Below are 24,360 nucleotides of genomic sequence, written 5' to 3'. Positions count from 1 at the left end.
GGTGGTAGGCCGTGCCCAGCATGAGTGCGGAAGTGGCTAGCAGTATAGCAGAACAGTGCTGTGCCTGCACTGTGTAACCAAAGCAGGGCACTGGTAGCCATAAACATAGAGAGTTATCTTGGAATGACAGGGCACACATGTATATCAACAATCCCGCGTGTTAACCAATAATCCACAGTAGTACAGTGTGTGGTCACTCGTGAGGGGCCAATGAAGCCATGCCAGCCATGCCCCCCGAGCTTATATAAGTTGTAAAGTTTTTCTTAATACGCACTTCTTCTGCGCACTCCTTACTAGCCTGTCAGCTCTACTGTCTGCTTCGCACTATGCTTGCTTTATAACGGAACAATGCTGAAGCAATAAAGGAACAATACTAGATCATATTGATCAGCCGTATTGATTCCAATCTCCCTCGTCCCCAGAGGATGTGTTAACCTGTTTGTTTCCCCCAACACAGAGCTGAGGAAAAAGCAACACACAAAATAATTCCAGGTTGAGACAAAGAGAGTGAGATAAGATAAGAATTTAATATAAATGAGATAACATAAATGCACAATTACCTTAGCCTATTTGCAGAAAAAACACAGCAGAAAGCAGCAGCAAACAGAAAAAAGTTAGCTAAAACCCCCAGCCAGGGAGCTGTTACCCCATCTCTTCCTTTCCTGCTTCTATCTCAGCAGAAGAGAGCCAACACCTAAAACCCCGGAACCCAAAGGCAGTCACTGGAACAGGAAGCCCCTTGTGTTAAAATCTGAACTACAAGCCCCGTAATACTTTGCTCCAGCCAGCACTTTAATTCTAAAGCTGGCATGAGGCAAGAGGGTTTTGAGTAACAGCAGCAAATATTTGACTTTAACCAAAGTATGCCACCTAATTATTTAAGTCACATTTTCCATACACCCCTTTGGATCATGGACTGGTCTTTGCAGTGAACTTTCTGCTCATCATGAGTCTACAGATAATGTTTTCAATAGAGACTGGACATCAGTGCAGTTGTCTTGAGACTGCCTCTACAGCCACCTATTTACCCAGCTTGACAGACACTACCCCTGTAAAGTAGCAATGCAGTGTATGCTTCTATTTTGCTCATGGTCTGAATAATCTTTCTCTGCCTTAAAAATTTAATGGAATGTTGCAGCTAAATTGAGGAAAACACTAACAGAAATACACATGCGCAGGATTTACTTCTGCTGCCCAGATCCAGCAAACCCCACTGACAACCCACGGGGGTATCTGTGTAATTATTTTTCTCCACTGTTGATTAGACTTCTGTTCTTTCCACATTTAGTTGTCAATCCATCTCTTGTCACTACCCTTCATGATCTCAAGAGTTCTCCACAAAAATAAAGATCATGACAGCACCCCAGGACTGGAATGGAACAAGCTTGTAAGAACTAAGAGGAATCAAAGAAATTAAGTGAAACTGGTTCTAATGTTGGCAAGGAGGCTACAGCTTTGACAATAACTAGTGGCCATTATTTTCTGTGTAGGTGACCTCATTGGCAAAGGTGCCAACACTGACAACACCTATGTGTATGAAATAAGTTTAAAGGATGCCTTATTTGTGCACATAAAGACACTGAAGGGAAATACTCATAATGCTAACAGAGAAAAGAACATCAATGAGTCAGCGATTTCACAGGGCAGCTCGAAGTATAAGTGTAAACAACTGATTCAATGTGATCTGACTACAGCCTTTTCTTTACCTGAAACATTCCTTCTGAAGTTTAGTTTTCCAGAAGGGAGAGCAATGGGAAGTTTCCCATTAACTAAAGTCCTCGTCTGTAAAGGTGGCTTGGAGAACAAATATGTCTTCTTGCTTCATTTTATAAATATAAGGAGATTACTGCATTTTAAAACAGCAGATCTTTGTAATCTAAATAATGTGCAAGGCTGTTATTTTCACTTCTAAAAATTATTGTTAAAAATGCTGGAGAATGTGCTTATGTTCATTGCTCAGCATTTGAACAATTATTTAAAATACCATCTTAAGTTTATAAAACTTCTTGAAAGGTAAATAATAGCAAAATAAGAATAACTAAAATGGAGTAGATTACATTCTCATTTAAGTTATTAGGAAGCATTTGTGCTCACTGATCTATAAATATTCATCTGCAGAATGAACTCCTCATTGTAAGCCTAAACATTGTGCAGTAAGAGGAGCACAACAGATCTCTATCTCTCTGTTCCTACAAAATGATAGCATTTCATAGTAGTCTTCATTTGGGCTTCTCAAAATGTTTAAGTAAGTCCATCATGTTCCATCTGTCTCCTCTCCCTATCTGCAAACCTCTCCCCTTTGTTCTCAGAAAGATTATATAAAGCACAGCAAGCAGCTGCCATGAGAAAGAGATACTTCTCATTGGCTTCTAGCCTACATGTCTGGGTCTTCTATTTATTCACCCTTTAGTTTTATAAATGCATATTTTATTGTTTTTCTCAATAAGTGCTTTTTCTCCCTTTTAGATGCCTAATAAAAGACTCTATAAGGTCAGTAAATTTATAAAATGCTGTTTCTAATAAAGAGAAATATTCCATTCTAGTGATAATCCATGACTAGTCCATGACTAGTTTTTCTTACGTTGTTATACATCACATACAAAATAATTCTATATGGAATAATCACTCTCAAGATAGACTTGCAGGACCTGGACTGAGGAGGGTACAATTTGTGAGGAAGACCACGCTTCAAGGTGGCCTCAGATCTGGCTCAGGAAAAATCAGCTTTCTGATATCAGTTCTGCATGTCTTCTAGTGATGAAGATTGTAATTGTTACACTCTGCAGCCCTTTTATACAATTGGTGATGAAAACAAACATGGATGACAATTTTCTGGAAAGTGATGGGCTTAATGCATACAGTGAGGAGTGACTGCAGTAGCATATTAAAAGATTGTGAGTGAGATATAAATAAGGCAGCAGTTCCTTCCAAGTCTACAAATAGAACTCCATTCTGACAGAGCTTGGATATAACTCTACAACGGAATATATATTATATATTTTAGGGAAATTTAAGCTGGAAAGGAAAATTTTTCACCTGTCAGCTTTCCAAAGGGCCATATGCCTGTGATTAAGGCAGATAAGACAAGCGGTACCTGCTGTGAATCACTTGCAAGTTTTAGTTCGCTGCAGCCTGTATTTACTCAGTCTGAGTTTCACAGTAGGATAAGCAGTGCAAGAAAGACCATTCTTCCTGAATATTACTCATCTGTAAATTTCTGAGAAATTAATTTTTGTTTAAGGTGTTTAAAAAAAACTTGTAAGTGCAGGAAGATAACTTGGCTTGTCCTGAAGCAGCTATTTTAATAGCAGTGAGAGCAGCAGGAAAGTTGCATTCACAATGCAAATAAAAGAGAGGCTATCAAAGAGATATAAAACCGGGTGGAAGTACAAGGAAGATCTGTGATGAATATCCTTGAGAACTAAAGGAAATGGCAAAATCTGGTAATAAGACAATGTTGACCAGCAGAAATGAAAGAATACTAGCAGGAAGATTCCAAATTGCTATTCCACAAAAAGCTTGTCCTACGTGGAACTAGGAAAGGAGAAGTTGTCAGGTTTTGAGTGTAGTGTAAGTCAAAATGAATACTTATCAATTAATTTCAATCCATTTGTTGTTAAAATATGCAATGACTTGAGTTAGGTCATTTTGTGACTAACTTGTAGCATCCTGGGCTGCATCAAAAGAAGCATGACCAGCAGATCAAGAGAGGTGATTCTGCCACTTGGCTCTGGTGAGACCTCACCTGTAGTACTGCATCCAGCTCTGAAGCCCTCAACAGAAGAAGGACATGGACCTGATGGAGTGGGTCCAGAGACAGACCATGGAGATTACTGAGGGGCTGGAACACCTCTCAAACAAGGACAGGCTGAGGGAGCTGGGGTTGCTCAGCCTGGAGAAGAGAAGACTCTGGGGAGACCTAATAGTGGCTTTCCAGTATCTGAAGAGGGGGCTACAAAAAGCTGCAGAGGGACTGTTTGCAAAGGCCTACATTGACAGGACCAGGGGCAACGGTTTGAAGTTAATGAAGAGTATGCTTAGATTGGATGTTAGGAACAGGTTCTCTACCACTAGAACAGGTTGCCCAGGGAGGTAGTTGAGGCCCCATCCCTGGATGTATTCAAGGTCAGGAACTGCAGGCTAGTTTACCACAGATAAGTGTTTGTAATGAGATTGAAGTGTACCTAGGCTAGGACGGACACAGAGCTGATCCACTGTCCATCAGAGAAAGTTTGCTTTTGGACCAGAGCTAGGGTATGCATACTGAATTGCAAGTTCTTTTATTGGAGGGGGAGTATTTTTGAGGAGAATCTATTATGATTTTGCTTATTCTCTCATTTAAAAAACAATCTTTCTTCTCTCAGAAGAAGCAGGACAGAATTTTGCCTAATCCAATGTGGTGGTTGGCCATTTTTTCTGTGTAAGGCCTTCTAGAAACTTCATCCTTCCAACTTGAGAATCTGTTTGCTGCTTCTTACTATATCGCTTTCATAAAGAGGAAAGCAACAGAATGTGGATTTGAATTCACAGTCATAGAGGACAGAGACGGAACTGGATCTTCCTTATCACCAGTAGCAGTCTAATCAATAATTACTGCTTCCTTCAAAAAGGAGCAAATAATGATAAAAAATTGGTGCTGTTTCCATAGTAGAACCTGATCTTTGAGGTTTAAAAGGTTGAGTTTCCATTTCTTTATTACTATTGGCATCTCTTAGCCAGGGCTCTGTGGTTAAAGACAGTTAAAGTCCAAGTTCAGCATTTTGAAATCTGCCAAGTATATAACTAAAGAATTTCTGTAGTGGTACAATACCAGGCTTCAGAAAGTGAATAGAATCTTCAGTGAGTTACCTCAAAACAAACCTACCTTCAGCAGACATCCTAACAGAGTCCTGGAGCTAGATTGCATTCTTTAGCATTTCTTCATACTTTGAACTGCATTCTGTCACTAGGAAATTAAATATATTTAAACCTGGTCATAATCAATACCTCTGTCTCCAACTGCTATCCTGATTCTACATTCTGGATTGGTTGCTTCTTATGCACATTTAAGAAATATTTGAATAACAAATCTTCCAATTGTTTATTCAGTTTGATCAAGGGAATGTGGGTGGTTTGCATAACAACTGTTACACTCTTGTGAGTGTTTCCAAACTACTGCAAGAAACATTAAGCTTCAGGTTCTAAAGCATAACATATTTGGTATATTAAATTAGAAGCATGCATTTGAATTTCCCATCACAGTACATATATTTTTTTTACCATTACAAGTGTATTACTTAACTATTCTTCCTCAGAAAGAACAGGTCTGTAACATTACCTAATTCTGTAACACATTTCAGGTGAAGACTGTTTGGTGTTTGAAGTATTGACTGCATGATTCTGCATAGTTACTGACCCCTTGTGTGAGCAGTCCAGAATCTCAGACTAGCAGGCTCTTAGCTGCACTGGTATTGACACACTGAAGTTAGAATGCTAAGGTTTACTTTCCTTACCACCAAAGCTCTGTGTCAATCTGAAAGCATGTGGAAATACAGATAGCTATTTGGACTCAGAGACTGAAATGTGCACAGATCTTTTTATGGAAATGCAGTGAGGTGAATCCTGCCCACAGTGGGGCTCTGCAGCCTCAGTGACCAGAGCTGTTTCATTGCAGCTCACTTCTCATTTTACCAAATGCAGCATCAGGAATAGAAGGGTTCCCACTCGGTTTCAACAAACATTTATATACAATTGGTCATTTCATAATATCCTGTTCTGCTTAACAAGATGTTCTGCAGTTTCAGGAAGCCACGTGGCTTGGCAGTGGAAGTTTATTTTTATAAGTTGAGCTTTTGCAACCATTAGCTGAGTATAATGTACTGATATTTGAGGAAAGAAAATACATATATTAGATGCCTTGGGTAAACAATAATGGTATCATCAAACACCACCATTTAAGAAAAAGATACAGTTGCAGTGCATGAAAAGAGGACTTTTCCAGCTGAAGAGAAATTCGGAATTCATTTCTAACGTGTGGGCTTGCTGTGTAGTGAAAGAAAGAGTTCAGCACCTTTACATCAGCTTGTATTCAAAGTCCCACAGAGCTAAAGAGCTTGATTTAACACCTGTTGAGGTAATCTGAGTCTTTCACTACCGTGATTCTGAAAAAAAAAGGTGAGTCTACTGTATGAAAACATATGCTGGTTTCTGAAAAGCAAATACTCTGGAAAAGTAGACACACTGGAGTGTCAGTTGAAGCACTGGTGTGGCCACTCCTTGAGCACTGGATTCAATTTTGGGGCCCTCTCTACAAGAAAGATACTGAGGTGCTGGAGCAGGTCCAGAGAAGGGCAACAAAGCTGGTGAAGGTTCTGGAGAACAAGGCTGGTAAGGAGCAGCTGAGGGAACTGAGGTGGTTTAGCATGGTGAAAAAGAGGCTAAGGGGAGACCTCTCTCTACAACTACCTGAAAGGAGGTTGTATTGAGGTCGATGTACATCTCTTCTCCCTAGCAACAATTGATAGGACAAGAGGAAATGGCCTCAATTTGAACCAGGGATGTTTAGATTGGATGTTAGAAGAAACTTCTTCACTGAAAGGGTTCTCAAACACTGGCTCTGGAATAGGCTCCACAGGGTGGTGGTTGAAACCTGTCCCTGGAGGTGTTTAAAAGACAAAGAGATGTGGTGCTGAAGGACATGGGTTAGCATCAGACTTGGTAGAGTTAGGTAATGATTGGACCTGACAGTCTTAGAGGACTTTTCCAACCTAAAAAATTCTATGAAGTGGCATTAGAGTTGCAAAAGTGGCCAAGATACTTGTAGCATTTGTTTTGTCCTACAGTATTAAGAAGCCACAATGGCCAGCAGTATCTGGTTTCTTGGTGGAGGTTTGTGGTTTTTTGGGACCCAGTTAGTAAATACATTTCAGCATGATTTACTTCATTTGTTACCCACTAAGTATAAGAAGTGTACTTCTCTGCTGACTTACTTTAAAGACAGCATAAGAACCTTAATATTCTTGCAAATCAGTGACAAGGATAGAATAAACCAGGTTGGAAGAGACCTTCAAGATCATCGTGTCCAACCCATCAACCAATCCAACCCACCTAAACAACTAAACCATGGCACCAAGCACCCCATCAAGTCTCATCAGTATTTCTCCCTCATTCCTTTCACTGTCTTGGAACTTACTATAATTCTTAAATTTTATATATTATATGTGATATATTGTACCAGATTCTGTCATGTTAACATTTTTGGGAATGGTACTTCTACTTAAACCAGGCCATTTAAAAAAAAAAAAAACATTTCCCCCCCCCCTATTTTAATGCTGTTTATGGAAATGTATTTTTCAGAAAATAAATGTCTAGGAAAAAAAACAGGTTTTATTAAAGACAATAAAATATCACATTGAGCATTTGGTTTTCAGCTATTTAAAACCTCAGTTTCACAGTGTTTGGATAGGATAGATATTTTATTATTGGTCAGAGTATTTTCTGACTGTCTCCTCACTTGTTCACTTAATGTAGTTTATGCTCATCCCTTGCCCCGTGCCTCGTCTTCAATATTTACACAAGAATTAGAGGTTCTGTCACAAAGCATTAGGGTTTTAGGTCATATATAAGGTGGTTAGGAACACCTTCACCTTTTGTGGGACCAGACTACACAGCACAGTAGTGTCTCATAAGGAAAATATAACTAACATTTGGGACGTGTATTTACTCTACAGTATTTCTGTCCTGCCTTTGGCAATTAGTTATTTACAAACAGTAGTTAGTTTTGGCATGTGCAACACCCAAGCAAACAGAGATTCCTGGAATGAGAAAAACAACTTCCCGTAAAACGAAGATTGAACTCTCAAAAGTTCAAATGATACCTAAAGTAAACATGCCTGTTCTTCAGAGATTATATGCTACTATCTTTACTTTTTGCTTTTCAAGTGCAGTAGTAGTAGAGCATTTGAAATCACACTTCTGTTCTCTAGTAGTTTTGTAATAAATTTAGGTTTAGTAATATTAAATCTCCAATTTTGTTTTGTTTTAACTGCTCATGTGGATCCGCTGTGAAAAGACAGCCTTGCTGAATTTAAAGGAAACCTAAAGTTGATATAGATAGTGCTGAACTGGGCCCTATGCTTTAATTAGGTATTTTCAGTGTATTTACTATTACAATGACTTATTTTCTCCACAAGAACAAGTCTGTGTGAACATTGCCCTTTTTCTGCTTGAAACCATTATATTTATCCAGAGGTGACCAAGTAAATTATTGTTTCTTCGTGGGATGGAAGAGGAGGAGGAGGAAGCAAGCAAGAATGATGATATAAAAATACCACTGTAAACCAGAAAAATGGCCAAGGGATGAAGTCCAAGTTACTGCATATTTCATTATGTTAGGAAAGCAGACAAGAACATAGGCTCCCTGTATTAGTACATGCAGTATTTATGCATATCTTTAAAATGCTGTTTAACATTTAATTAACAGGAAGTAAATAAGTCAGTACTACTATTCATATAATGGATTAGGTTATATTAAAAGAAGTCAGTAAGTTGTGGTGAATGAAGTAACTACTCCGTGTGGACTTGGGAATCCAATAACTTTCCACTGCCCTGTGTCTATTCAGTGTGATCAGGTAACCCAGATAGATTGGTATATGCTGTAGATGCAGAAGTAAACTTTCTTTGGAGGCAGTGATGGTGAGGTTAAAGTATAATACTCTTGAAGGAGGAGTAAAAGAGGTACTATTTAATTTGGTAGTTAGACTTTCATAAAGTTGTCTCTCGAAAATCAGGTTTTCCCTGCAGTTCTGTGATCTCGAGCTCTAGTGAAAACAAAAGAGCAGCAAAACATCGACTAAAATTAAGACTTTATAACCTAATTTTGGATTTATCATTTCTTTGTTTTCAGGGTTAGGGCTTCAAGTACAATTAGGTAGAACTGCAAATAAGATGCAAATGATTTTGAGGAAAAAAACCTCATTTGTTCAACAAGTTGTAAGAAGAGCTGATTTTATACTTCATCAAAGAAGAAATAGCTCCCACGTCTTTAATATTGTTAACCAAATGTGAGAAGCTCTGGCTCATACCCACTGAGTTCAATGAGAAACAGCTTGAATCCACAACATTTTGGATCAGGCACAAAATGGTTTTGATGGCTTCGAGGAATGGGCGTATGTAGGACTATAAGGGAGTACAGCTGATGAAATGAAATCTTGACCTCAAAAAATTAAATGGAAATTTTACCTTTCCGTTAGAAAAAGCTGAAGTGGATCATCATATAGTAACTTACTTCAGTTAAGCTTAAGTAAGAATGAGTGGGCTGGCTATGGAAAGCTAATAGCACTAATAAAGGTAGTATCTCCTTCACCAAGACTTGAGTCTTCGTATCAGGAAGCTATTAAGATTTTTCTTAAGGTTTCACAAAAGGAACAAAAAGTGAATACACAATTCTTATTTCTTGAAAGTGTAAAAAACCCCATACCATAGGGTACAAATTTTTATTGCAATTGAATCCATCCTGTCAGCTACAAAATGTAAAACTGACCCTTTTACATATACAAACACCTAGCAGTTCCACAGGCACTATCATTAAAAAAACCCCAGCATTTCTACCAAGGGTAGGATCATGCATTATGTTTTAACACCACACCATCTGCAGATACTTAACACACTCAGTGGTGTGGTGTAGTAGTCCTGGTATGTGAGAACTGTATCACTGGCTCAGTGCAATTGCTGCTTTCCTCGCCCTTGTAACCTAAATTCCCTAAGTCAAAGATATGTGTTTTAGAAATGTACCCACAAAAACGACAACTAAAGAGAAGAAAATGCACTAAGGTCATCAGGAACAATAACAACTAAGAGTTAAAACCCTGTCACAATCCTGCTTTTAAAATGACATGCAACTTCTGTGAGTAATGATACTAAATGGCTTGCATAGCTCTGCAGTATACTACGTTACTTCAAATTAACACTGGGAAGGGATTTAGCTGACAAATTTCCTTGTCTCGGGCAAAAAGAGAACTTCATTAGCATAATTCCTTACAGTCTTTCTGTTAATATTTTCAGGCACAAAAATATAATAGACCTTTTTCAGGAAAAAAAAAACCAGAAAATCTGGGAACAGTGAAATTATGGAAGGTCTAGAGTACAACTCCAGTGAAAAATGTGGGACAAATTGGATAGGAATATAAAAGCATCAGTTCTGACTGAAGGATGAAACTTACTCAAACAACAGGGTGAAAAACTCCACCTTTTTTGGAACATTTTGAGATGTGGGAAGACTACAAATGCTAGAACTGTGAAAAGGAAACTGGGAATTTGATCCATATGTTCTGGAAATGCCACTGCCCACAGCTAAATTATTTTTGGAGAACAGAACAGATAACAGAAGAACAACTGCTAAAGCTGTTATAAACACAGGGTCTCCCTGGTGATGCAAAGATCTTGCCATGGCAGATATTAATGGTGACTATTACCATCTGCATACCATATATGAAGAAATCATCTCTGGTATGTTCTAAAGTAATTACTAAAAAGTACAATATTATTTATCGGTTATCTCTCTAGTTCTCTGAGGGGAAATCATTCTACTAACTCCAAGGGGAAAAAAGGTGTTTAGGGTGGATCTCACATTGATTGAATAAGATTTAAAAGCCTGCACTGATCTAAGTAATTTTGCTATATTAGGGAAGATCATATTTGAAACTTGGGAAGCTCCTTATGGCGGTGTTTTTTCAAAGTGAAATGTGTTCAACATAGGAAATAGCAGTAAGACCTGTGGACAGATTCTGCTGCTGCTTCTCAAAACCGAATAAACACAGTGCTGATCACGAGAGAGGTAACTACCAGTTCACAGGAATGTGTGACTGGAAGGAAGTAGCTTCATTTGTTCTGCTAAAACCAAGTTCTGTACTTCCAGCAAGCAGAATCTTCCTACCAGTTGGCATCTTCTGCTTTCTACCTGAAGGCTGACCCAGGATGTTTATTCTTCTGACAATTCGATGGCCTGCAATTCTCACATTCAGTTTATTCTAGACAGTCAATTCTCATTTGAAGCAATATTATCCTTCTAGTATGCAATACCTACTCTCAGAACTAGTTCTTGCTAGTAACTGCAGGCATAGAAAGGAGTAGAGACCAACAGAAAGACTGACAGATTCCAAGAAAGCAGTATGTACATTTTCTTGGCCATAGCAGCAAACTCCCTGAAAAAGTTAAAAGAGATTTATAAAACAATTCTGAATGGTGGCAATTGTATACCATCTGTTTTGTTCTGGTTTAGAAAGGAGTTGCATCAATCCATGGTGTTCTATATACAACCTCTCCCTCACAACAGCCACTAAACAAAACCTAGCAACGGAGTTGTGACTAACATAGTCAAATAATCAACAAATTGGTTTTTTTATTACAAATGGCATTTGAATATTAATAGCACGCTTCTGGTTTGATACTAATTTTTACTCTTCTTTAGGGAAAAAAATGTCTATATTAAGCAGTTTATCAATTCTGAAAATAAATAGTTCTCTGCACGTTAAATTATCAAACTTGAACTGACCCTAAGTACAGTTTTTATTTTTCGTGTCTTTATTCATTCTTTTCTACATAGTATTTGTGGAATTCAGCATCTGGAACGAGCAGGAAACAGGTTGACTCTCTTTGACTCCCTTTATTTCTGCATAGTGACATTTTCCACTGTGGGCTTTGGGGATGTTACACCCAAGATATGGCCTTCAAAGCTGCTTGTTGTCATTATGATCTGTGTTGCTCTTGTGGTGTTGCCCATACAGGTAAATGTGAATTTTTCTTCTCTTTAGAATTATTTTAAAAGCAAAAGAGTAATAAGTGAAGTAATTTATTTGTTACTATTAATCTTGTATATAAAATGCCAGGAAAAAATCCCCATCTTCTGTACCTCCTATTGTTTGTTTTTCTTTTCCTTCCTTCTTTCTTTGTTCTCCTGTATTCCAGACTTATACAAAAAAACAGAGCACTAATAATAGTTTTTAAGTGCTGATGAAAGCTTTCTGTTCCTCTTATGTTCCACAAAACCTTTACTTCATCCTGAGATATGGGTTTGTTATTAATGGAGTAATTAAAAAGAAACAAACCCCAAACAACTGTAGCCAGCACTTTCTTTATGAATATATCATTTCCTCTGCAGGTTCTCCCTGTTTCCAATCTTGGGTTTCTCCACTTCCTCTCTTACACTTACAGCTCAGAGCTAACTTTAAATAAAAAATCTTATTAAATCTGCAACTCAAGCAAATTGGGTTCACAGCTGTGTATGTCAGGATACACACACACAAAGCCAACAGCGCGGTTGGGAATTGTTATTGCCTACTTCAGTTTAGGATTTCTATCAGTTTAAGAAAGGAAAGGCTGAATTAAGAAAATCCAAGGAGTCAATTTAATCCAATTTGTACCAAACATTTTGCAGCTCCTTAGATGAAGCTTGATGGCTGAAACTCTGAGATTACATGGGAAGCCCTGCCAAGTTGTTAACTGTCCCACACTTGAACATCACTCAAACCTTGCACCACAAGAAGGAGATGTGGGGAGACACTATGCATGCTTATCAAGGCTTATAGTAGATAAGACAGATTCATGGCTGCTAGACCATGAAGCTCCAAAGTAGCTCTGCTACTTTCACAGTGAACTAACGCTCACTGTGAGCAGACAATACCAAAAGCCTGAGAAGCTGGAAGCTCAAGCTTTCACCATTAATTTTCTTGAAGCTGTTTGAACATTTAAGTTATAATTAACTATGTAATTTCTGCTTACACCAACATATTCAGTGACACAAATATATTTCCACTCAGTAGAAATTTGGTATTGAAAATTAAAATACACTTTAAAAGTTTTGGAATTTCTTAGGAAATAGAAATTTCACCATTCAGGTGGTTCTTACAGACACCTTTCAGGCTTAAGAGCTCTGCAGTACTAGTAAATAACTTGCAATTTACTGCCCTTTCACATAAATTTACGTATTATTAGCTACTTTATTTTATAGCTTTGTAGTGATAATGGTGCTTCATATAGTTTAACACAGAATGTGGGATGCATTCTCTCCTGAGCTTTTGTCTTGCTGTAATACAAAATTGATTGTTATTCACAATTCAGTCTCTCCATCAGTTGAATGTGGATGAGAAAAAGCAGCTATCAGACAGCTATGTTGTTAAATTGAGCTCAGTATTATATGCCTATTACTTAACAAGAAGCTTTGAAAAGGTGTTTGCATGTTTTATTACAGATTGCTGCAATGGTACTGGCTGTTACGGCATTCTCTTTGGTCTAAAGGATTCAGACTTGCAATGCAACATTTACTGTCAGCCTGCATGTATTGTTCAGCTGGTAAAGGCAAATTTGCTGTATTCACAGCTGCCATGTGTTTAAGTTGTATCTAAATTTATAAGACAAATAAGAGAGTATATAGAAGGTCACCTTCAGAACATTATAAAATCTCCAAGATGAGTTATTGCCCAAACTAAGTGAAATGATGCTTCTGTCTGAGTATCTGTACTCACAGTATACACTCAGTGTGTGAAAATTTAACCTTTCATTTGAGGGAAGCATTTATGTCACGTGACTGGAAAAACAGAGATCAGAGATATTAATGTACATAAATGATATAAGGTAGAGCCATAATTCTTTTCTAAAATCTTGAGATTTATTGTGATTTCATAGATCTCCCCTGCTATTTGTGTGTGGTAGAGACTGGCTCTACTGCCATGTTTGTCAGTCACCTTATTATTCACCTCACTCACTACTTAAAGAACTTTTTACAAAGAAAAAGACATCATGGGCTAAGTTTACACAGAGTCATGAGATGAACAATGCAACCCTATTATGTCATGATGCGCTTGTAGTGCCCAGCTCTTGTCTGCATTTCACTGATAATTGCCATCTCTTGCAGTTTGAACAGCTGGCGTACTTGTGGATGGAGAGACAAAAGTCTGGTGGTAACTACAGCAGGCACAGAGCTCAGACAGAAAAGCATGTTGTGCTGTGTGTTAGCTCTCTGAAGATTGATTTACTTATGGATTTCTTAAATGAGTTCTATGCTCACCCCAGACTACAGGTGAGCAATTCTACAAATGAAAAAAGGAAGCAACGAAGAAACTCGAAACCCATTATTTTTTAATTTATTGTTTTTTTGCAGACTGAACTGGTGTTTAGTTTGTAAAACTGAATTTGGAAATAGCTGACTGCATTGGGAATCTGTACTTCTAATAAGAAATATGGAGATACTAATTTTGAATTGAAGTAAACAGACTAAGTAGCGAGTTACTGTCTGGTTGAATTATAGTAGTTCTTTTAGAAAGATTGAGAAATAAATAGATGTACTTTAAAGAAAGACTTTGAAAGACTATGTAGACACAAGAGATTGTCTGAGTGTGCACTTGTTCCCTCGCTAATGCAAATATGTGATGTGAATTGTTTTGATAATATAAAAGCTTATTTATATGAGATAATAATTTGGATTCATTATCAATACCCTTGCTACAGATGATTTCTTTTACCAAATATTCTCAATGTCTTCTACTAAGTTACCTGTGGGATTATGCTTCATTAAGTAGTGAAAAAAAAAGAAAAAGGATAAAAATCCCAACTACAATCCTCAAATTGCTGAGCAGCAATTTGATAAAGCCCAAATACAAAGTATTCCCCCAAATAATTAGCTAGTAGGAGGCATAAGCAAATGCACAAAGAAATCCCAGTTCTTCATAGATGCAAACACAAATTGAAAGCCCAACTTCAGTTAACTAGCCTGAAGAAATGAGTCGGGCAATGTGATGCACTGGAAACAGAGAAGAAAAGTCCTATACTATTTATTATAAATGAGCTTATATACATTTCCTTCACAGCTGAAATGGGAAGCTGAAAAACACTGATGGTACACTGGATTCAATGCACTAAGCTTTCTGCAAAAATCAGTGTGTGCTAAGAAAGACTTCTCTGACAAGCCTGTCCTAAGATCTCAGTCTCTCATTTAATATTCCATTTATCTCTCCTTTTCATTCGTACACACACATGTACTTCAGAGCATCCTTACTTTTCTTAAGGACTGAAGCATGGGAAACAGTATTTGGATCTGCCCATTCATGTAGAGGAAAAAATGTGGACAAAGACAATTCCATTTTGATTGTTGAAGACTTGCTACATTTCCCAGCTAGAATGACAGAAATGTAAATTTGCTCTAAAAAATGTTATGGTCATATGGCTACAAAAATGTTTCTAAATGGGCTCTGGTTGCCATCCTGGAGCGTTTTATGAGCAGTGGACAACTGTCTAGCAGTTTTCATTATTCAATATTTCAAACACATGTATTCAAATAACTTTTGTCAATTAAAGTTGAGAACTATCAAAGACTTCTTTGACATCCAGAGTCTCTGTTGGCTCATTCTACCAACACTAAATCATAACATGAAGAAGTAAATAAATAACATGACTATTCCCCTTTATTTTTTTGACAGGACTATTACGTTGTTATTTTGTGTCCTACCGAGATGGACGCTCAGGTCCGGAGGGTGTTACAAATCCCTATGTGGTCCCAAAGAGTTATCTATCTGCAAGGCTCAGCACTAAAAGATCAAGACCTGTTGAGAGCTAAGTAGGCAAATGCTGATCAATATTGTTTTTTACTTTTGTTTCACTCATGCTGTTTGATAAACAAGTTTGGCAATCAACAAAAGCTATGCTAGAAGGAAAGCTAGAGGGCATGTTTCAAGGAACAAGTATTCATCTGAACAATTGCTGCATCATTGCCTTTTCTATCTCAGTTTTTAAAGGTATTGAAACAAAGTGATTCCTTATGAAAAAGCAACACAGAAAATTCCAGAACAGCCAGTAGTTCTGCAGTTCGTTTCTGTGCCTTGAGCAAACATGGTGTACTTGATGGCACTTACTCTGATCAACTGAAGGAGAAAAAAAAACCCCAACAAAAATAATTATCACCCTTTGAATCCATTGCAATTTTGTTTTCTTCCTAAGCTGAGTCTGGTAGTATAAGCAACTACTCCACCATACCTCCATATATTATTCTTTCCATATATTTCTTCTTTCAAGGCCTTTCTCTCACCACAAACTTCCACCACTTTTAAAAAATCCTCGCTGCCAGTTAATAGTGAATGACATTAATCAAAACACATCAGTCAAGCACAGTTCCTCAACACCCCCCCACCACTACTCAATCACTTGAAGGTATGAATTCACGTAGGAGGATCATCTCTTTAAACTCTCCAAAGGGAGGGAAAGGTGATTCTTAGTAAATAACTGATTTAACTTACCTGCATTGATCTTTCTAAGAACTTATCCAGCAACTAGTATAGATAGATAAAATTAAGCCAATACCTGTCTGAGTATTTGTGTCTCTCAGCCTTCGTTATCCCAAGGGAGTTATTTCTAAGAATCTGATCTGGGAGAAGTCTGGTGAGCAATGTTATTTGTCTTCTCAGATTGTTGCCACCAAAAAAGCAACGGCTTCTGTATTCATTTGGAGATGCTTCTGTAATTCATTTGGAGATTTAGCTGGCTCTTGTTCTACACCGTAGGAAAAGAAAAATTAGGCTGTTTCCTAAAGATAGTCCTGAATTTCACTTATAATACCCTGGAGGTAGTCAACCATGGAACTGCCAGAGAATAATTTTCAACCTGTCTGGAGGGAAGAAGCGCAGTGTGAATTTAATAGAACGTTTAATATGAAATACAGCCTAGTACCTAAGACATTTACTGTATGTCTTCTTAATAGGGACATAATGTACTGAAAAGATAACAAGACACATGGTAAACTTCTAATAAAAAAAGCAATAGTTATCACCACCAAAAACTAATCAAGAAGCGTCTCAGTATCAAAATTTACATAAATGTGTGAGAGGCAATGTCAAAAGAACGCAATGAAATTTGCACCAAAAAGTAGAGGAACCCCAAAACTTGTTTGACTGCATGAGCAATGAATAGTCAGTTAACTAAGGACTGTATTTTTCCTGATACATCCCAGTACACAATCTGACTTTACAAAACCAGTATTTGTTCTAGCTTCCTACCCTTGACAGCTTCACTTCACAGATTTTTGGTGCCCTCTGAACAGTGTTCATGTGCCCAGTTTTAACAGAAAAGTAGAACAAATTCCACAGGTATCACTCTGATGTCTATATTGCTCATCAGCATGGCTGGAAACTTTGTGGCTATTTCAGCATTAGAAACCACACTGTAACTGATTAAAGCAGCTCTCATTCTCCATATAGAGTAGCACTAGAAAGTGAATAACCCTACCATGCTTCATTTATTTCTCCTACAGCTTTCTCCCATATTTTGTCATGACTTCAAATATTTTTCTTTCTCCTTCCACTTTCTTTAGTGAACCATCACAAAACTTAATCTTTTTTCAAGTATCCTCTTTTTCTTGACTTTATACTTTTTTTCCTTCTGCAACACTTCTCTTCAATATATAAAGTACCTTTAATTTCTGCCATCCTATTTTTTGTTTCAGATTCAATTTTCTAGCACATGAAAATGGTGAAATTGAAAAAGCGCTTTCAGTTAGGACATTAATAACACTTTTCTCATAAGGATACTCTAGGTTCTAATAAATGTTTTGAACACAGATGCTATTAGTGTTTCATGCCACCATGTATAGTTGCTAATCTCAGGTTATTATCCTTGCCACCTCTAGCTGAAGTGAATCAAGCAGTTGGGAAAAAACATTGGAGAAAAAGGCAAATATGTTCATATGAGGTTTCATTTCTTTACAAAACCATCTCTATATGCTGTCAATCCTAGTTACCTCATTGGTTCTCATAAAAATCCTATCTAATTGCACTGAATTTTCTTACTTAAAACATCATTAAAGTTCTTGTCTTCACAGTTCTGCTCCCATGATTAGCTGAAACTACTTACCCTGGCCCCCACGATTTCTTCTTAATCAGTGCTCAGAAGCACCTCCTCTCTTCATTGCTTCTCCTCATCAGCTGCATTTGGCATTACTATTTTGGAAATATTGATTTGCATTTGTTGCAATGATTTTACCTATGCAAGTACTTTAATGTTTTGACACTTCCCCTGTTTTTTTCACTCTGCAAGCTGCCTATGGGGAATCTACAATGACCTGACTTTATCCTTCTCTCTTCTTTATACTTCTCTGAATGATCTCACAACAAACATACATATTTAATAACTATTTCTGTAGTCAAAAAACCCAAAAGGTTGGCCAAACTATCTGACATCTCAATATTGATATCTATTCATCAACTTTAGCTTAGTTTCAGACAGTTGTAAACAGATCTTAATTTCTGCTACCAAAATAAAACCAGTATCCTACTCTGAATCATAAACTCAGAGTCATACTGCATGCTATGTAGACTGAACCTGCATCTTGCAAGTGCTTTCTCAAAACAAATTATCCTTTTTGCTTCACTTAAAACTGTATTATTGTTCTTGACATAAAGAATCTCAACTCCCTGAACCTTTGCTTCAGACCACTCTGTAGTATGTTGCTTTGTTTTCACAGTATCACAGTATAACTAAGGTTGGAAGAGACCTCGAGGATCATCGAGTCCAACCTATCAACGCAGACCTCATGACTAGACCCGTCCAATCCCCTCATGAACGCCTCCAGGGATGGTGACTCCACCACCTCCCTGGGCAGCACATTCCAATGACGAATGACTTGCTCGGTGAAGAACTTTCTCCTCACCTCGAGCCTAAACTTCCCCTGGCGCAGCTTCAGATTGTGTCCCCTTGTTCTGGTGCTGGTTGCCTGGGAGAAGAGACCAACCCCTTCCCGGCTACAACCACCTTTCAGGTAGTTGTAGAGGGCAATGAGGTCACCCCTGAGCCTCCTCTTCTCCAGGCTAAACAATCCCAGCTCCCTCAGCCTCTCCTCATAGGGCTTGTGCTCAAGGCCTCTCACCAGCCTTGTTGCCCTTCTCTGGACACATTCAAGTGTCTCAATGTCCTTCTTAAACTGAGGGGCCCAGAACTGGACACAGTACTCAAGGTGTGGCCTAACCAATGCAGAGTACAAGGGCACTATGACCTCCCTGCTCCTGCTGGCCGCACTATTCCTAATGCAGGCCAGGATGCTCTTGGCCACCTGTGCACACTGTTGGCTCATATTCAGGTGGCTGTCGATCAGTACCCCCAGGTCCCTCTCTGTTTGGGAGCTCTCCAGCCACTCTGACCCCAGCCTGTAGCTCCTCATGGGATTGCCGTGGCCAAAGTGCAGCACTCGGCACTTGGACTTGTTAAATGCCATTCCATTGGATTCTGCCCATCTGTCCAGTCGGTCGAGGTCCTTCTGCAGAGCCTTTATACCCTCTAACTGACTAACATCTGCTCCCACTTGGTGTCATCTGCAAACTTGCTGATGACTGATTCAACCCCCTCATCCAGATCATCAATTATCATCAGTCCTTCCATGTCTTACCCTTTATTACATCAAGGAGTGACCCCTGATTCTCACTTAGGCTGCAACTCCCAGATTTTACCTTCTCATAAGTCTATAATGCTGTTTTCTTCTACATGTAGGAGAAATTAGCATGCAAGTCTCATTGTGATTCCACCCATGCTGTCTCTTTAATCTAGGATGAATTTCTTAGAAATTCTGTAAAGGAATCCCAATGTTCTCAATTACATCCTCTCTTCAGTTGGTTTTCTGCTCTGATACCTGGTGTGACCTCATTTTACCGTGACCATTTGATATTCAGACATCATCACACTATTTTTTACTTTTTCCCATGTTTGCATATACTTGTATTGTCCTTTGTCATGTCACTTGAGTTTGTATGCAAGGACCTTTTGTTCTGTGTTTGTACAACACCTGAAATGGTCTCAGTCTAAGCCTAGGCTTCAATCCCTTAAACTATTACTTAACAACTAGCAATTCTATTTGCTAGCAGCAGAGGAACCAAAGATTTAGGAAGCTCAGGGTCCATTCCAGACTCCAGAATGGCATTGATGTAAGCAGTGAATTGCCTGTTCATCTTCCCCAGCTTCTTTCTCACTTTCCCCTTTCCCAAGAAACCCATTCTGATCACCCTGTTGCTCATTGTCCAGAAAGTCCTGTCTTCCCAAGGAGGCCAACCAAGTATCTATTTCTTTACATCTATGTACCAGTAAGTGAAGTGGGATTCACTGGTGAAAGATACCAAGACCTGAGGCAAGAGAGAAAAAGCAAACTTGGATGAAACCTTCAGTCAGTGTTTCCGTGCACTTTCAGCACCGCTCTTTTTATAACATGACCAGTTGAACCCACTAGAGAGCAATTAGGCATTCAAAGTTCTCAAAGAGGTCATAAAATGAAAAGTTAATTCATTTAATGCATACATAACCAGAAATGTTAGTTATTTATCCCTTAACACATTATTCAATCCATCTCCCCGTCTTTCTGCTATTAATGGGCAAGACAAGTCTGTATTATCTGCCCTGTTTCATTCATTCTTATCAATACCAACTTGTACGTATCATATCCTTACACAGTATGCAGACTGCACACAACAATGCACAGTATTTATTCACCTTTTATATTTGTGACAGATAAATATTTATTTTGCCAATTAAGCCTTTTTGAGGCTGCTCTGCTTTTATTACCTTAGCACACCTTCTACTGGCACCAGAGAAATTTTCCCAGGACGTGGTGATGAAGTTCTGGTACACCACAAGTTAGTGCAGAGGGTGACTGTTGCTGACATTCAGACAATGCATAAGAACAAACAGATCCAATTTTCTCTATATTCTGCTTTTATAAACATACAACACTATAAAGTGCAAAATATAATTCCATGGAAATATTATATTGGTATTATGTAACAAGCTTGTCTTCCCCTTTCTAGAATGGATGATGCTGAAGCTTGTTTCATCCTGAGTAGCCGCTGTGAGGTGGACCGGACAGCAGCTGTAAGTTTGGAAGAAATAACTAATACTGAGTGTGCATGCTGGTTATACTGCTGCTGCCCCTATTCCCTCTGAGGGACTGAGATGGCTTCTGCAAACAGAAGATTAAAATTAGCTGATTTATAGAGAGATTTTTTTGCATGTGGGAGGAACTTTTCTTCTCAGTTAGGAAAATGAAAAGGCTTCCATTGGATTCCACAAAGCCAGGATTTCATAAATCTATGAAACATGATCTAATGACTCATTTCACATAACTTATCTACTTCTATTTTTTTAGAAAGTAAATGACATGATGACATGACCTACCTACTAAGTTAGGATTTTACAGCACGTTTTAGTTATACATTAAACATTTTAATTTTTTTATACATTCATGCAGTATGTTATATATATTTTAAAGTACTGTAAGAAGTGCTGTACTTAAAAAAAAAGTGATGAATAAAGTTAAGTTTTTAGGAATTCTCACCTTTTTCCAGTGAACAGAATATCCTATAAACACTACCATGTTACCTTATAGATGTATTGACTCTTGGTCATTAATCATTCTAAAGGATAGTACTGTGTCAGATAAGTCTTACTCAAATTACTTTGATTAATATCAGTGTTTGCTTAGATATCCAGTTCAAAGAGCTATATTTATCAGATCAGAAAAGAGATACGTATAAATGGACTGGTATTTCCATTCAGAACTATTAAGTGTTGAAAGTTTACTAATAACAAGGTAAAGATTGAATTCAACTTTATAAATTAGTGACTGCTACCAAATAGCCAAAATATCAGAGAATATTTGATAGTTGTTTTTTTTTCTTTCATATTGTCCAATTTAAAATGTGTAAAAATGACAAGATTCTTTCAGTAAGTTTCCTTTTCCCCACCATGCTATTAGTTATTTGCAGTCAGGTAAGTTACTGTGCACAGAGGAATTGCTAATACAAAACTTCTAGTTAGATTTTCTGTGATAAAAGAATAAAACTATTTTAATATCCACTAGAACTCTTCACATGAATGACATTACCTACTGATCACAAATATCCAGGAAATAAGTCCACCGAGGAAGGATTTATGAACACAGCTTGAACTGTATGCTAAATTGTTGCACACTTGCCTCTATTGAGTTCAATCTTGACCTCCAGAGGAAGATCAGATTAAGTCGTATATCAGATTATAAATTTCCTAGCAAGAGCAAGCTAGCATGCAGTAGTGTCCTCCCTACTCTAGTCATGAGGTCTGTGGTGACAGGTTGGACTCGATGATCTTTGAGGTCTCTTCCAACCTTAGTGATACTGAATACTGAATTGTGTTTTAAGCTCTCTCCATTGAAATATATTATTTGCTGCTGCATGACAAGAAATAGCATTTTCTAAATGTTAAAACCAGATAACAAATAAAGCATGGGGAACAAGGGCTTTGCATAAGGTAGGCAGTATTTAATCTATTCTTTCACTTGCTACAGTTACTTCATCTGCCTTCAAAAGTTACTTGTTTCCATACCTGCACATAATGGCTTATCAGAGAAGGAAGAAACATGAAGTGGCAAACATAAGTTAGCAAAAAGAAAGGATTATTTCTTTGCTAGACAAATGAGCCCTGAGAAAAAAAATCTTATAAAAAATAACCCTTTTTTATGTAAATTACCAGCATGCAGTAAAAAAATATTTTATTCAAAACTAAAGACCCTGTACTTGATTCATCATTGGAGAAAGCCACTGAACTCCTTAATAATTCTTTTTTCCTACTATGTAATAGTCAAACTTACTGAACTAAGAGCTCTGAATTTGATTAACCAGCAATAAACTCCTGAAACACACTGAATTGGCAGCAAGTAATCCTGGACTAGTCAAGCAAGCAAACTGTTTGGAAGTGGCAGAGGTGCTAGGGGCACTTAAGGATAAGAACAAGCAACAGTTCTTGCAAATAACTGGGAAAATACCAGTAACTACTGTGAGAGTGAAAAATACCCTGCCCAAAGCCAACTACCTTGTCTAAATTAGCTATGAAGTTCCAAATAAATTCACTACAGCATCTCATTTCACAAAATCTGCTTGACAGTTGTGAAATGTTTAGAAATGAGAAATTCCATACAAGCAGAGCGTATGATTTACATTGCTCTTGGTAGTTTTATGCAGCTTTAAGGACAGCTGCACCAATAGAGGATTCACTTAGAGGTAAGCTGTTAATTTCTGCTCATAACCTCTCCAGAATTTATACAAAGAAAGGACAATTTTTTACTCTGCTGAACGCTCCCTACAGGGCAGACAGTGGATTCTAAATGAAGCTTCCATTCATTCTGACCACCACTATCTAATTTTAGTTTCTGAGTTGTGGCCAGCTACAACCCTCTTCAGGCAGTCTCTTTGCCCTCAGGGGACATACCAAAATGGAAATACCAAAATGGTACCTGGCACATTTCAGCTTTCAGTACAGGCTATAATCAAATCTCATCTGTCATTGTGTCTGGAGCATACAAACAGGCAGATCTTACCAAAGACACAATCCTATTACCTTCCTCTGGGACAGACTGCCCTATTGGATAACTGGCTGGCTACTCTTAATAGTGCAGTTTCTCAGCTGTAGCAGTGGTAGTCTGAGGGTCATCTAAGTTTTAAACAAGATGTCACCTCTCTCTGTTTTTGTTCTTGTTGCTCAGATTTCCTTTTTACAGGCTGTGCAATTACTTGCACCACAAATAGAAAATAGAACTGTTCTCTTTTTAAAAAATTTATTGTTTTGTTTTATTTTACTGCCCTCTAGAGCTCTGAAATGAAACGGACTTAATTTCTTACGCTGTTCCAGCTCTGCTCCCTGCTAAGAACTTCAGTGGAGCAGTACATAAGGTTACAGTTTGTCACTGGGCTGAATGTTCAGTTGTCATCCCAGTATCAATCATTATAGCTACAACTTATTTTACAGCCTGTTGTGCTTGAGAAGCTGACAACCTGTTAGGAGAGCCTTGGATCCTCTCCTGTGCCTGACAGCTGTCAAAAATTAAGAGATGCATTGAAGAAATTGCTGACCGGAACAGCTGCTGTTACTCATAGGAGTTTTCAAAGTTCATGAGCGTTTTATATCTCCCTAGCTACAGTCCTCAGCAGAGGATCAGCTCATTTGCCATAGATTCCACTGGCTCTCCATTGCTTGCTATTTTGTTAGTTAATAAGGTTTATTGCCAAAGTCACATCTGATCCACAGATCTCAGCTATAGCTCAGAAGAAAAATACAGTGACAGGTGACATGCAGCTCTTTCATAAAAATTGCCAGTTGCTTCCTTTTTTCCTTTGGAGGAGTAAGAACTTCAACAGTCAGACCAGGAATTTGTCAGCTTTCCAAAGTCTCCTACCAGAAACTTTATCTTCTCTGGCAAGAAAAAGCTCTGCCAAATTTTGATGTATCAAATGATATTTTGACATCTCAGATCAAGATATAAGCTGTTCATCTGCTACAGCAAGCAGGACAGACCTGTTTCACTTCCAGATGATGCAGTTATACAGTTATACA

The 24,360-nt window shown here is 38.0% G+C and overlaps 1 protein-coding gene across 1 annotated transcript in view; it reads left to right on the top strand.

Moving 5' to 3' along the window:
• The window catches only part of KCNT2 (potassium sodium-activated channel subfamily T member 2), a 131,545-nt gene that overhangs the window by 63,113 nt on the left and 44,072 nt on the right, over positions 1-24,360 (top strand). The window contains exons 10-13 of the mRNA XM_068140886.1: positions 11,582-11,762; positions 13,889-14,053; positions 15,450-15,586; positions 20,805-20,868. Of these exons, the coding sequence (XP_067996987.1) occupies positions 11,582-11,762; positions 13,889-14,053; positions 15,450-15,586; positions 20,805-20,868 (547 nt within the window). The remainder of the gene's footprint in view (positions 1-11,581; positions 11,763-13,888; positions 14,054-15,449; positions 15,587-20,804; positions 20,869-24,360) is intronic.

Source organism: Melanerpes formicivorus, unplaced genomic scaffold, assembly GCF_026170545.1.
Source record: "Melanerpes formicivorus ecotype bairdi unplaced genomic scaffold, bMelFor1.0.p_v2 SCAF_7, whole genome shotgun sequence".
In the NCBI taxonomy this organism is placed as follows: domain Eukaryota; kingdom Metazoa; phylum Chordata; class Aves; order Piciformes; family Picidae; genus Melanerpes; species Melanerpes formicivorus.
This window is presented reverse-complemented; position numbering and strand designations above follow the sequence as displayed.